Here is an 11,425-nt window from a genome sequence, read left to right as displayed (position 1 = left end):
CGAAGGCAACAATCCTGGCAACCACAACCCTAATTGAGACCAATCTGCAAGCCAAGACAACGTAAAAAATTGGAGGGCATTGGTATCCTTGATTCGCATCGTCGAATTCCACCGCTCTGTCCTTTCCGTGATGTGGAGCAACCGTCATGCCATGGATTCAAGGCTGATGTGCTGGCACAAGAATGGAATGCGGCAATAACGTTCCGCCTCGGTACCTAAGGCCGATGTCGCCCTGCTCCCGTCCCGCGTCTTGTCTCGCGCTGTTTTTGTCTTTGTGCACTGACTCCTGATTAGTTGGCTGCATCGCCACAACTCGATGGGCAACTTGAAGGTTTGCAGCCATCAATGCTTGTGAAGCGACTTGACTTCGACTGCTCTGAGGCCAGGTTATGTTTCAGCTGAAACGTGATTTTGGTGCTCCTCGCCAGCAAAGGTTCAGAGTGCACGCTCTGTCGGCCGATCTTTGTCAGGTCGATGGCAGCGCACACGATGATGAATTCCAGACAAGCAAAAGCGATCGCGACCACTTCAGGCAGAAGCGCTCTTGTAGCCCATGCTACAACTGCGACGGCCAGCAATCTTCTTGATCTCGTCTCAAATGCGCAGAAAGCTCAAAACAGCACAGCGGGCACGGGGAGACGAGGCCAGAACTTGAGGAAGAAGGAAATTCCTTGCTTATTCCTCGTCTCGTGGATCCGCCGGTGAAACGCGCAATGTTGTTGTCCTGCCTTGTAGGCAATTTGACCTACATGCATGTTTCTCCTCGTTGCCGGACGTACTTGATTCGGGCTGTTCTGGACCATCGGGTTCTGGACCAGCGGGAAAGCGTTCGTCACGCCTCACGATTCCACCGTGCAAGTCACGCAAAGTCAGATGTGGCGAAATGAGTCTGCGTAGCAGCTTGCGGTCTGGGTACGGCATTCTTAGACCATGTCAGTCGACAGCGCCTTTTCGCCCTCTTTGTGGCGCATTTGGCGAATTTCCCACACAGAATGAGCAGCTGCAGTCCGAATTATGTCAGCTCTTGCGTCAACATGATTTGTGAATGGCGACTCACCAGCGAGGATTGCGGCGACCATACCAGGAGCAACGACGCCGCCGTTGTCAATTATGGATCCTGACCATTCGTCGTTGGGAGAGGTACCGAGCCCGCTAGAAGAAGTCGTGCAGCATTCGTGCTCAGCTATCGCATCTCAATAATGTGCCTCCGATGATACATACCCGCCTGGCGAATCGAGGTAATTGTCATACCCTTCCCAACTCGTCATAGAGACAACGTATTTTTTGCCGTTGGCAGAGATGAGAGCAAGAAAGGCAATGTAGAGGATGAAGACGACGATGGACGTTGCCGCTAGAGTGATGCACCTGCTACGGGCGCCGACTGCCTTAGATCGGATTGCCCCGATGACACTGAAGGCTCCAACCGCCAAGAAAGCCGTAGAGGCCACTATAGCGATGGCGTAGGCTGCTATAAACTTGGACGGTAGCTTACACGCTTCCTCATGAGCGATGCCTTCTGCGCACCAAGCAGTATCGTGTACAGACTTGTGCCATGATGCGATGTTCGCGATGGAGAAGAGAAAGGTGAGCCAGGCCAGGAAGCCGATCAGTGCGCGCACTAAGAGGAGGAGCAGGGCTGACATGGTAGCGTGTGAGATCGCAAGGCGGAGGCGATTGTTTCCAGGTCGTAGGACGAATGCGCAATCTTATACCTGTCTTCATAGCTATCGTTGAGCACAATGGAGCGGCGATGAATGAGGCAGTTGGATAGTCCCGCTCGTTAAAGCGACTGATGGCCTGGCGTGGCTATAGATGTGAGTAGACTTGGTCCCGCTAGAGGAAGGTCGAAGACGCTCAGAGGTCTCGACCTTGAGCGCGCGGCTGTCCGGCGGCCAATTTTGCCTTGCGTTTGCTTCACACGGGACGGGATGGAGGTTGCGCCACTATTTAAAGCGGCAGGAGACTCTTTTGCCCCGCTGCTGTGCCAAAGCGGTTGGATGGCGCACGGGACCGAGAAATCCCGGGATGCGGGGCAAGTGCTTTGAAGCTTTCACCAAGATCCGCCTCAGAGAAGCCACACTTTAGCAACGAGTCGAGACGTGAGCCCATTGGCTTTGTCCCGAGGGCCTCCCCACTTTCTGGCACATCTTCTCCTCGTCCCCGCGTATTTTTCAGGCTCAGCTGCAGGTTTTTGGAAGGCCGCAATGGGGACATCCGCCTCGTTCGGGAAGGAAAGATCAGTGTCGAGATGGCACTGCGATATGCAAGAAGCGAGATCCACTGCTCAATCTCGCTTATTCGTCGCTGTATCTGCGCCCGGGCCAATTCACAAACGCGCGTGCTCATGAGCAGCACATCAACTTTCACAGTCTATCCATGCTGGCCGCGAGCACGCTTTTCTGTACTCGAGCAGCACGTGTGAAAGGGTAAGCTCCCTTGCTGCCTGACTCATACTGTCCGCCAGTGGCAGCGCAATGATTTTACGGAGATCGTGCGTCTTATCATCTGACTTCCCAGGTCGGACACAAGATCGCTCGCCCTCGTCACGAGAATGGTTGTGACGGCATGGCATCGACGCATCCGCATTCACATCAGCGCCGCTTTGCCATTGCCCTCCAGGGCGATGACCACATCAACGTCTCAAGGAGGGACGTCAGGCTGACAACGTCTGACCGGAGCAGTCTCTGGTCGAGCTTGCCAGCATTGGACGCTCGGACCGCAAACGGCTCGTCTTACCCCTCGCCGGCGCGTGATACCATCATCGCCCCATCACTACCTGTGGCGCCTCAGGATCGTTCCTGGCCCCGCGAGCCTGTCTCCCTCGAAAATGACGGGAATTGTACGCATGACGGCACGAGCGCTGTAGAATGGCTACTCGGCACGTTGGCTTCTGACGGGAGCCCAGTCGCTCAGCCTCATGTTAACGGGGAGACAGAGACAAATATCTCGGGGGATGCAGCGAGGGTTGTGGGCTCTACGCCGCCCAAGGTTCGGCTCTATCAGGACCGCGTACGCGAGCAGCGTTCTGTCGTGCGCAAGCTTCTCGAAAGAGTTTTCGAAGCCTTTCCGATAGCTGCCGTGTCCACAAGCGCTCTTCACGAAGCAGTGCAAGCCACTGTCTCGGGCGAAGGCGAGGGGCTGCGGCCTCTGCGACGCGCTGAGAGCAACTCTGTCCTGGCTTTCCGCCAGGATCACGGCCTTTCTGGTACCGCCACATCGAACAAGCTTGCGCGCCGCCGCGAGCAGCAGCGCCTGCACAAACAGCGGCTGCGGGCTGCTGAACAACGCAGTTATGCTATTGTGGTGCGGCTCATCCAGCTAGCGGCTGGGCAGCCAACCTTGGAGAGGGTCTTGAGACTCGAACAACTTCCAGCAAGGGCCATGCTCGCCTTCGAGCAGCGAATGACATCAGCAGCCGCGGGACCAGTGTTGGCACACTACGAGCGGCAAGCCAACGTGGCCGACCGAGGCGATGCACAGTAGTGTATCAGAGCAAGCGAATGAGAATCATCTCGGTACCAGAGGATACTTTACACAAGTACTGTACGCAAACAGACTCAAGACGCGACGAAGCTGAATCCAAACCCTACTTGAAGTAGGCCTTCAATGTGCCACCTGACCACACGAATCGCACAGGTGTTCCCGCAGCGCCCAACGTAGCATTCTCCCGCTCATGGAAGGTGGCAAGCTGACGCCTCAATGGCTTGTTGCCGACCCAGTGCTTTGCAACCATGACGTTGAAAAGGAGACCAAATGCCAATCCACCGAAGACGTGCAAGAGGACTTTGTTGGTGTCGCTCTTACTCTTCATCTGTCTCGTCTGTGTGATGACTCGGGCCCAGGTGGCGGGATGCAGGCCGGCATCGGACAGGGCTTTAGGGCACGGAGAAGGCATGTCCGAGGAGATGTCGCACGTCATGCACCGAGAATAGGACGCCTGCGGCACAGGTGAGCGGGTTCAGCGACACATGTCAACAAACTTTTGGCGCGCGAGAATGCTCACTACGATCGCCTCTACGGTATATAAACCATCATCAAGGGCTGGAAGAGGTTGAGCACATCTAGTCGCGGTGGCGGCAGCGGCTTGCTGCTGCAGAGCTTGCTGTTGAAGGGCCTGTTGCTGAAGAGCCTGCTGCTGTTGGATGATCTGCTGCTGCTGCTGATGATGATGATGATTTAGGGACGCCCGCTGCTGCTCAGCGCCTGCAGCTGAGGCTGACAGGTGCTGCTGCTGTAGGAGCAGCGCTGCGACAGCCGTCTGCTGAGCTGGCGTGAGCTGTGCCAGGACAGTTTGCTGCTGCGAGGAGCCGATCGGATTGACAGTTTGTTCATAGGTTGGAGCAGGGGAGAGAGGCGTAGTAGGCACGGGCAGGGGTGGGAGTCCGGACTTGGTGTCGATAGTTTGCGGTGCTGGTGCCCAGCCATAGGCATTGGCAGGCAACGTGAAGAGTGGGTGTGACATGTTCGATGTGGCAGCTGATGGTACGATTGCAATGGATCAACCCCCAGCTCCTTATTTGTATGCTCGACTTGTCAAAGTTATCGCACAGGATTTCGTGCTCTAGATGAGCACAGAGACTGTCTGCGCCTCACACTTTGGGCGGGAAGGCAAGGCGACGGGAACGGGCGGGACCATTGAAACCCCGTGGACCCAAGGCCGAGGTCGGTCAGACGACGTCGGAAGCTCAAAATTGCCTCGATTCGACCCGACTTGTTCACACGATCAGGTTGGGTATTCCATGTTGCCTGGCAACATCACTTAGTCAAAAGCCTGATATGAAAGATCAGCATCTTCGAACAACTTTTTATCCTTTTCGCACAACTCCCTCGCGCTACGATCAATCACTATCCCCTAGATGTCGTCCAAAAGCTCTTCAAGGGCCGACTGGGCACCTTACGTCGGCAAACCTAAGCTCGTGATCGCCATCGATTTGGGCACCACATTTTCTGGCGCTTCCTATGTGATCTTACAGCCTGGAGTGAGGCCGACGGTGGAAGACATCAAAGCGTACCCCGGGCAATCGTCCGCCAACAGCAAGGTTCCATCCGTGATCCTTTATGACAAGAATGGAACAGCGCGGCTCTTTGGAGCCGAAGCAGTCGCGGGGGGACCGGCCGAGCAGCTGCTCGAGGAGGGAGGACAGCTGGCGAAATGGTGGAAAGTCCATCTCAAGCCCGATCACTTGGACGTGCGACTTGATCTTCAAGACCTGCAGGGCGACGCCAAGCACGAGGACGTCGATCGCTATCAAGAGCTTCCCTTCGGTCTGGATGCGGAGCAAATCTGCTCTGACTTCCTCAAGTATATGGTCACTTGCGTCGGCGCCTACATTCGCTCCCGTGACTCAAACGGCCTCGACATGCTGGCAAACCTCGCACCCTCTGCAGAATATGTACTGACAATCCCAAATGGGTAAGTGCGACCGAAAAAGTGCCAAGTGAATAACACTGGCTGACGCCTGATTCCCTTCATTGTATTGCCAGGTGGGAGATTGAGCAGCAGCATGCGCTGCGGCGAGCGTGCGTCACCAACGGCCTGGTCCCAGCAAGCCGATCTCACGCTATCAGCTTCGTAAGGTTCGTTGTCATCTGCATCGTGGCCATGAGCAATCCATCGGTGCTGACCTCCGCGTTCCTTCGACAGCGAGGCGGAGGCCTCTGTCAACTTTTGCGCTCGCTCTGCGGGCTCACGCAAGTGGTGCATCAAGGCCGGCCAGGATCTGATCGTGTGCGATGCAGGAGGCGGCACCGTCGATATTTCGTCGTATCGTGTTTGCAAAACCGCGCCGCGCATCGTGCTTGAGGAGACCTTTGCCAGCACGTGTCTCATCGCTGGCTCCACCACCGTTGACTGCCGCGCTCGCGAGCTCTTGACCAAGCGTCTAAAGGGCACACGCTGGGACAACGCTGATGACCTTGCAGCCCTTGAGACTCGCTTCTCTGAAACAATCAAGGAGGCTTTCGTTAGCGCAGCAGATCAGCAGTATCTAACCATCGGTAGCGCCAGCGAGAGCTTGCCCGACAAGGCAATCCGGCGCGGGAAGCTAGTGCTCAGCGGCACCGACGTCGCAGATTTGTTTGAAGTGAGCTTGAGCGACACACAAGAGGCCATTGAAGAGCGCATCACAACCGAGACGTCACATACTCTCGTCGCAATGGTGGGCGGCTTCTCGGAGAGCGTCTACTTCCGCGAGGAATTGCAGGCACGACTTGGCGACCGAGTCAAGCTGTACAAGCCTGACGAAGCGACGTGAGTAACAAAAGAAAGTACATGAACAGGGTTGAAGCGCGACATCTGACCACTGCACGCCATCTCCAGTGCCAAGGCGGTCGCCAATGGAGCCATTGCATGGTATCTCGATGGCTTGGTGACCTCTCGCATTGCCAAGGTCGACTACGGAATCCAGTGTGCAAAGCTGTATCGCCGCCATGAGGCCTCTCATGCTGCACGCAAAGCGCTCGTGTACAAGTCAATCGACGGACGACACAAACTGCCTGGTTCATTCAGTACGATACTTTCGATGGGTTCTAAAGGCGCAACCGATCAAGAATTCATCGAGAGCTACAGTATGACCTTTACGCCTGATGAGACTCTCGAACGCGAGATCAAGCTCTGGGTCTATCGACGCGAAGAAGGAGCACCGGTGGGAGAGTTTATCGACGAACCTGGTTTGTAAGTCTCACCCTCGAACGACATACTTCTGTCTGCCAATTGCTGACCTTCCCAATCGGTGCGGCACATCTGTATTTCAGCAAAAATGTTTGCTCTTTCCGGGCAAATATGGAGCCCTTTCGATCAATTATTCCCGTTCGCCAAACAGCAAAAGGTCGGCCTTTCCTCGAGGTGTCCTTCAAATTAGCCATGCGGCTGACTGGCACCGAGCTTCAGGCTCAGACAATCTTTCAGCATGGAGGACAGACCTTCCGCGGTCCCGCGGCCACCGTCATTGCTTCGCAGACCTGATCCACAATCTTTGTCAGTTGCTCAACTACAGTAGCTACCGTATCTCAATTTCTCTTGCTCTCGTGATTTGCCTCCCACGCCGCCTCTCCCACGCCGTCCCCCCAACGCATTGATCTGAGTTGAAAGTGAGATCCAGAGCGGTCCAAGGCGGCACTTTATTCTTGACGGGATGGAATTGCCCTCTGCGCACGAATGCATCGGAGTTGGTCTCTCATCAAGCCACTCAGAGAAGCTCGAGAAAGCGGGAGTGTGGCATCGTCTCGCCGCCTCGTCGTCTCACCGTTCTAGACTTCAGAATCCCGCGCCCTGAGAGCATGCCGGCATACAGTAGCTGCATGCGCGGCTCGACATAAATACCCAAGTCTCACACGCGCTCATCATCAATGGTGATTCACTTTCTCCTGCCAGCATGGACGACATCTATCTTGTCAACACGACCTCCGTCAGTTTCATCAATGATTGCTACGGCCTTGAGCTGGTCGTAGATGTCAGTCAAGAAGCCTACAACAGGGCAGACTATCTCAGTGTGCAGCTCTCGAACAACGGCGGCCTCAAGTCATTCTACCGCCTGTCGTCCAGTGGCAATATCCCTGGCGGAGGCTCTTACCGACTATATCCGTGTCCTCAAAGCGGCGCCTCGTCAGCGTCGACCCTGACATATCGCGTGGGCTTAGACAACTACGAGCTCTTCTATGGCACTGTGTCTATCACCGGCTCCTGCTCCGACGCTCCAGCCTTGTCGTGCGACAACTTGGTCTACGTAGGCACCTCTGCTCCAATCTCTGCTTTTACGCCGTCTCCAACGAGCAGCGTACCAGCGACTTCGACTCATTCAGCTTTCTCAACTTCTTCGTCTCTTTCACCCTCTCCAGTCTTTCCCACTCTTACACCAAGCCCATACCCGCATGTTCGGACCAAAAGCACCAAAGTCGCACCGGCTGCTATCGCTGGTGGCGTCATCGGCTGCCTGGCTGGTCTGGCTTTGCTTGTAGTCATCATACTGCTGCTTCGTCGACGAAATCGCCACAAGAGAGAGGCGTCAGACTTTGATCAAACGTCCGACCTGGCTTCCTCAGTCTCAAAGCTGGATACAACTTCGGACAGAGGCGCAAAATGGGACGTTCGCCCAACTTTCACCCCGCAAAGAGACATAGACTCAAATCTTTCTTTTGAGGAAAAGAAAGGGACCCCTCCGAGCGCCGCGCTGAGCAACGCCTCGTATCCGAACGCCACAACGTTGCTAGCTCCCGCGAGGAGACCGAAGGAACCAGGATCACCGCCAGAGCTAGCCACTGCAGCGCGCTCCCAGCGAACAGCAGCATCTAGTAAGCGCATCTCACCGCCATCTGAGCGTCCCTCGCGCGTTGCCGTGAGAGAATCAAAGGCTTCGAAGCGCAGCAGCATCTCCCCAGAAACTCGCCTTGACGATCAGCGCAGTCCCATCTCCTCTCCAAGCAGCCCTGCGGCATCGGTCGAGAATCCCCTCTTTTCGCCTGTACCCAGTCATCGAGGCAGCAAACAAATCTAAGTAGTCTTGCAATATAGCCACATTCTGCAGAAAAAGCTGTCTCTGCCCCTGCTTCGCTTCGACTGTCGAGCGTGTTGTATTTTCAAGCATGTCCTCAGCTTCGTACGTGCAAATCTGTGTCGCGAAGGTGAGTCGGCTCGGGACGCCGTAGTGACTCCAGCTCGCACCCGAGTCAAGGATACGGACGGGCTGCCACATACCATCTTCAGATGTCAATCATCAAAGTACTGTACAATCACTCTCGGGCACGTCAATGATGCCACCAATCCATTCGTACTACAGCCCGGTATGAGAGAGTCTGGCTTCTTCGGCGCAGGCGCAGGCGAGATTCCTTGACCCAATGCCACCGCCCTTGCTCGCCAACACTCATTGCCCCGCCCAACCCGTCCTGGCTCCTCGCAGAACCCTCGCTCTCCTCGCTCTCCTCGCTCTTCGTGCTACTGCTCTCTAGCCTCCATGGCGCCTGCATTGGCAGCAGCGTGATGTCCAGCTCGATTTCGCTGCTGAACATTGGCGTGGCTGGGCTGCGGCGAGGAGAAGAGGGGAGCTCCGCCGGGCTGCCGCCTTGGAAATGGACGAGGCTGTTGGTGTCGCTGCCGTCGTCATTGATTGCGCCGGGGTTGACGTCGTCGTTGATGCTGTCGGAGTCGACGTCCTCGTTGATGCCGCCGGAGCTGCTGCTGCTGCTGTGTCCTTCGATAAACTCGGGCGACGTTGAGACGAATGCGTTCAAGCCTGCTTCATCTGGTGTGGGGAGCGGCCGCGAACCGTGGTCACAATTTTGCCTTGCTGTGGCATTGATCTGGACCTAACGAGCCCATGCGGACGATGAGAGAAGCAACCGTCGTCGAGCTGATCCTTGTGATGGCCTTGGCGGCCTCAACGAAGTTGTAGCTCTCCTGCGAGGGGAGAAAGATCAGTTGGGCGTACAGCAGTTGCGGCTCATGGGTGACATGCTCACCTCTACGTCCCAATCGGCACCGGTGTGCATCCATGTAATGAATAGCAAAACTGCCTTACCCAGCGCCATTGGCCCGGCCCACCTCCCGAGGGTGCCTCGCTCTCCGAAGCGGGCTCACTCGCCTGCCTGTTCCAACCCTCCACCTCCAACCTCCACGGCGTCTGGAGAGGCACCAACGTCACGTCGAGCTCCACCTCGCTGCTGAACAGCGGCGTAGCTGGGCTACGACGTGGAGACGACGGGAGCTCGGCGATGCTGCCCCCCCGACCACGCCCGACGATGTCGCTGCTGCGGTCGTTGCCGCCGCCCTGCCCCTCCTGCCCCTCCTCTCGGCCCCGGCTGCCGCCCTGCTCAACGACTTGCGACGTCGTTGGCTCGAAGGCGTCCCATCCTGCTTCGTCTGGCGTGCACAAGGGGCGAAGTGGGGTGCGGCGTCAGAAGTTTGGCGTCCTGTGCACAGCAGTTGAATACGTACCACTGATGACCAGCAGAGATGCGACCGCGCAAGGAGAGGACCTTGTGGCAACCTCTGCCGCTCGGACAAAATTCTCCCTCTCCTGCCAGCGTCAAGGTGACGAGGGGGATGAGTACCACGTAGACTTTGACCTTGTTACGAATATGCTCACCACCTCCGTCCACTCGCCACCCTCGTGCAGCCACACGTGCTGCAACGACGCCTGCTGCGCCTCCTCCTCGCTCTCCTCGCTCTCTTCCTCGCCATTGTCGAGGGCGATGAGGCGAGCATTTTCCTCCCACTCTTCCCGCTCCTCCTCATCCCAAGCTCGATCGGTCTCCTCCATCATTTGGAGCTCACGAGCGTACTCCTCGGCGGTCATGCTGTATTCTGCCGCCTCCGCGAGGAATTCTTCGCTGTAGTATGTCATCTGCAAGGATGTCAGGAGGTCAGAATGGGGGACGCGTAGACGGAAGCGAGCATATATGCACCTTGTTGCACCTTTTGGAGTAGTGGTCTTCGAGTTAGTGGTGGGTCGAGTGGGTGATGGTAAGGAGGACAGGTGCAACGAGCCTTTTCCGTCGTCGACGGCAACAAATACGTCTGCGGCAGAGAGTGGGTTGGAGCGGCCCGGGCGGAGGCGGGAGAGTAGGCTGAATGCTTGATGATGTTGGGGTCGCTTTCAAGGAATCGTCCCGTCGTGACACCGTCGTGACACTACAAAGTCTTCGAAGACGCTATTCCCTGCGAGCAAGAGGGGACAACGCGCATCAGCGGCTGCGACTTAGAGCTCACGACTAGGATACCCACTCGAAGTCAGGATCATGTCCGCTCGGCTGCGAGTGTCGATGATGTACTGAAGTACGTCGCGCCATCCTGTCCTCTCCTGAGAGGTACAGTAGGGTAGAGGTAGGCATTAGCGTGCTGCGCGATGCGTGACGTGAAGATGCTTCTCACCTCCTCGGACCAGCTTTCGCTACCATGATTGATGGTGTATAGCTTGAGCTGGGCGAGACGACGAAGATCGCGACTCTCGACGCCGTCCGGCGTGGGGTCTTCCCTCTCGAGCACGTCGATGCGGCAAGGCCTGAATTGCTCGAAGACGCGGCTACCTGAGCGGTCAAGGGAGCTCAACGACTGTCTGTGACACTCAAGAGTGTCGTGGGTACTCACGAGAGGTGACCATCACTCTGGCCGGCGTGCTGGTCTCCCACAGGGTCTGCATGAGGTCATACCAATCGATGACCTCCTGATAGCGGAGAAGAGCGGTCACATCAGAGCCAAGTACTGTAGTGCGGGAAAGCGTGATGGTGCGCTCACTCACGTAGGGAGACCAGGGGCCTTTCTCTCGCGAGAGGACGAAGGAGCGCAGAGGACCGTCTTGAGTTGTCATGTCGGTCGTCATGAAGAAAGGGGAGATGAGGAGGGGAGACAGATGAAGTCGTGCTCGTCCTCGCAGAGGCTACCTCGCCAGTATCTGACGCCAATCTCCGCGTCGACACCGTGGCCTTGGTGCTC

At 56.6% G+C, this 11,425-nt stretch overlaps 6 protein-coding genes across 6 annotated transcripts; 2 read left to right on the top strand and 4 right to left on the bottom strand.

The window, feature by feature from the left end:
• Window positions 1-290: 290 nt before the first annotated feature.
• Window positions 291-1,643, bottom strand: BDZ90DRAFT_228670 (hypothetical protein; the record flags this gene model as incomplete). Its single annotated transcript, XM_025504829.1, has 4 exons — window positions 291-562; window positions 780-908; window positions 1,058-1,152; window positions 1,222-1,643. 4 exons carry the CDS (start codon window positions 1,641-1,643, stop codon window positions 291-293), a joined length of 918 nt encoding a protein of 305 aa, XP_025359653.1.
• Window positions 1,644-2,871: 1,228 nt separating this feature from the next.
• Window positions 2,872-4,462, bottom strand: BDZ90DRAFT_228669 (hypothetical protein; the record flags this gene model as incomplete). The annotated part of the gene is made up of 3 exons (XM_025504828.1): window positions 2,872-3,274; window positions 3,591-3,937; window positions 4,004-4,462. 3 exons carry the CDS (start codon window positions 4,460-4,462, stop codon window positions 2,872-2,874), a joined length of 1,209 nt encoding a protein of 402 aa, XP_025359652.1.
• A 394-nt stretch (window positions 4,463-4,856) lies between these two features.
• Window positions 4,857-6,964, top strand: BDZ90DRAFT_268743 (hypothetical protein; the record flags this gene model as incomplete). Its single annotated transcript, XM_025508722.1, has 5 exons — window positions 4,857-5,413; window positions 5,485-5,577; window positions 5,645-6,250; window positions 6,320-6,673; window positions 6,754-6,964. 5 exons carry the CDS (start codon window positions 4,857-4,859, stop codon window positions 6,962-6,964), a joined length of 1,821 nt encoding a protein of 606 aa, XP_025359651.1.
• Window positions 6,965-7,373: 409 nt separating this feature from the next.
• On the top strand, window positions 7,374-8,492 carry BDZ90DRAFT_262885 (hypothetical protein; the record flags this gene model as incomplete). The annotated part of the gene is made up of 1 exon (XM_025508542.1): window positions 7,374-8,492. The coding sequence occupies one exon, from the start codon at window positions 7,374-7,376 to the stop codon at window positions 8,490-8,492; it is 1,119 nt and encodes a 372-aa protein (XP_025359650.1).
• An 856-nt stretch (window positions 8,493-9,348) lies between these two features.
• On the bottom strand, window positions 9,349-10,530 carry BDZ90DRAFT_92408 (hypothetical protein). The gene is made up of 5 exons (XM_025509949.1): window positions 10,399-10,530; window positions 10,080-10,337; window positions 9,929-10,010; window positions 9,454-9,853; window positions 9,349-9,391 (listed from the first exon to the last, which is right to left on the bottom strand). Exons 2-4 carry the CDS (start codon window positions 10,335-10,337, stop codon window positions 9,456-9,458), a joined length of 738 nt encoding a protein of 245 aa, XP_025359649.1. The 5' UTR covers window positions 10,399-10,530; the 3' UTR covers window positions 9,349-9,391; window positions 9,454-9,455.
• BDZ90DRAFT_92395 (hypothetical protein) lies at window positions 10,494-11,399 on the bottom strand. The gene is made up of 5 exons (XM_025509948.1): window positions 11,232-11,399; window positions 11,081-11,156; window positions 10,865-11,019; window positions 10,718-10,793; window positions 10,494-10,651 (listed from the first exon to the last, which is right to left on the bottom strand). Exons 1-5 carry the CDS (start codon window positions 11,310-11,312, stop codon window positions 10,590-10,592), a joined length of 450 nt encoding a protein of 149 aa, XP_025359648.1. The 5' UTR covers window positions 11,313-11,399; the 3' UTR covers window positions 10,494-10,589.
• Between the last annotated feature and the right edge of the window lie 26 nt (window positions 11,400-11,425).

The sequence above is a fragment of the Jaminaea rosea genome (assembly GCF_003144245.1).
Source record: "Jaminaea rosea strain MCA 5214 unplaced genomic scaffold BDZ90scaffold_17, whole genome shotgun sequence".
Taxonomy (NCBI): domain Eukaryota; kingdom Fungi; phylum Basidiomycota; class Exobasidiomycetes; order Microstromatales; genus Jaminaea; species Jaminaea rosea.
The sequence above is the reverse complement of the archived record's forward strand: the minus strand, read 5'-3'. Positions and strand labels throughout refer to the sequence as shown.

Excerpts from the sequence above, each read along its gene's own strand:
- BDZ90DRAFT_92408 (XM_025509949.1), bottom strand. The coding sequence starts at position 10,337 with ATGACATACTACAGCGAAGAATTCCTCGCGGAGGCGGCAGAATACAGC. Across the intron at positions 10,011-10,079 it reads GTGGCGAGTGGACGGAGGTG|GAGAGGGAGAATTTTGTCCG; the intron begins GTGAGCATATTC and ends TGACGCTGGCAG. Across the intron at positions 9,854-9,928 it reads ATCTCTGCTGGTCATCAGTG|ACGAAGCAGGATGGGACGCC; the intron begins GTACGTATTCAA and ends TGTGCACGCCAG.
- BDZ90DRAFT_92395 (XM_025509948.1), bottom strand. The coding sequence starts at position 11,312 with ATGACGACCGACATGACAACTCAAGACGGTCCTCTGCGCTCCTTCGTC. Across the intron at positions 11,157-11,231 it reads AAGGCCCCTGGTCTCCCTAC|GAGGTCATCGATTGGTATGA; the intron begins GTGAGTGAGCGC and ends CTCCGCTATCAG. Across the intron at positions 10,794-10,864 it reads GCGAAAGCTGGTCCGAGGAG|GAGAGGACAGGATGGCGCGA; the intron begins GTGAGAAGCATC and ends TGTACCTCTCAG.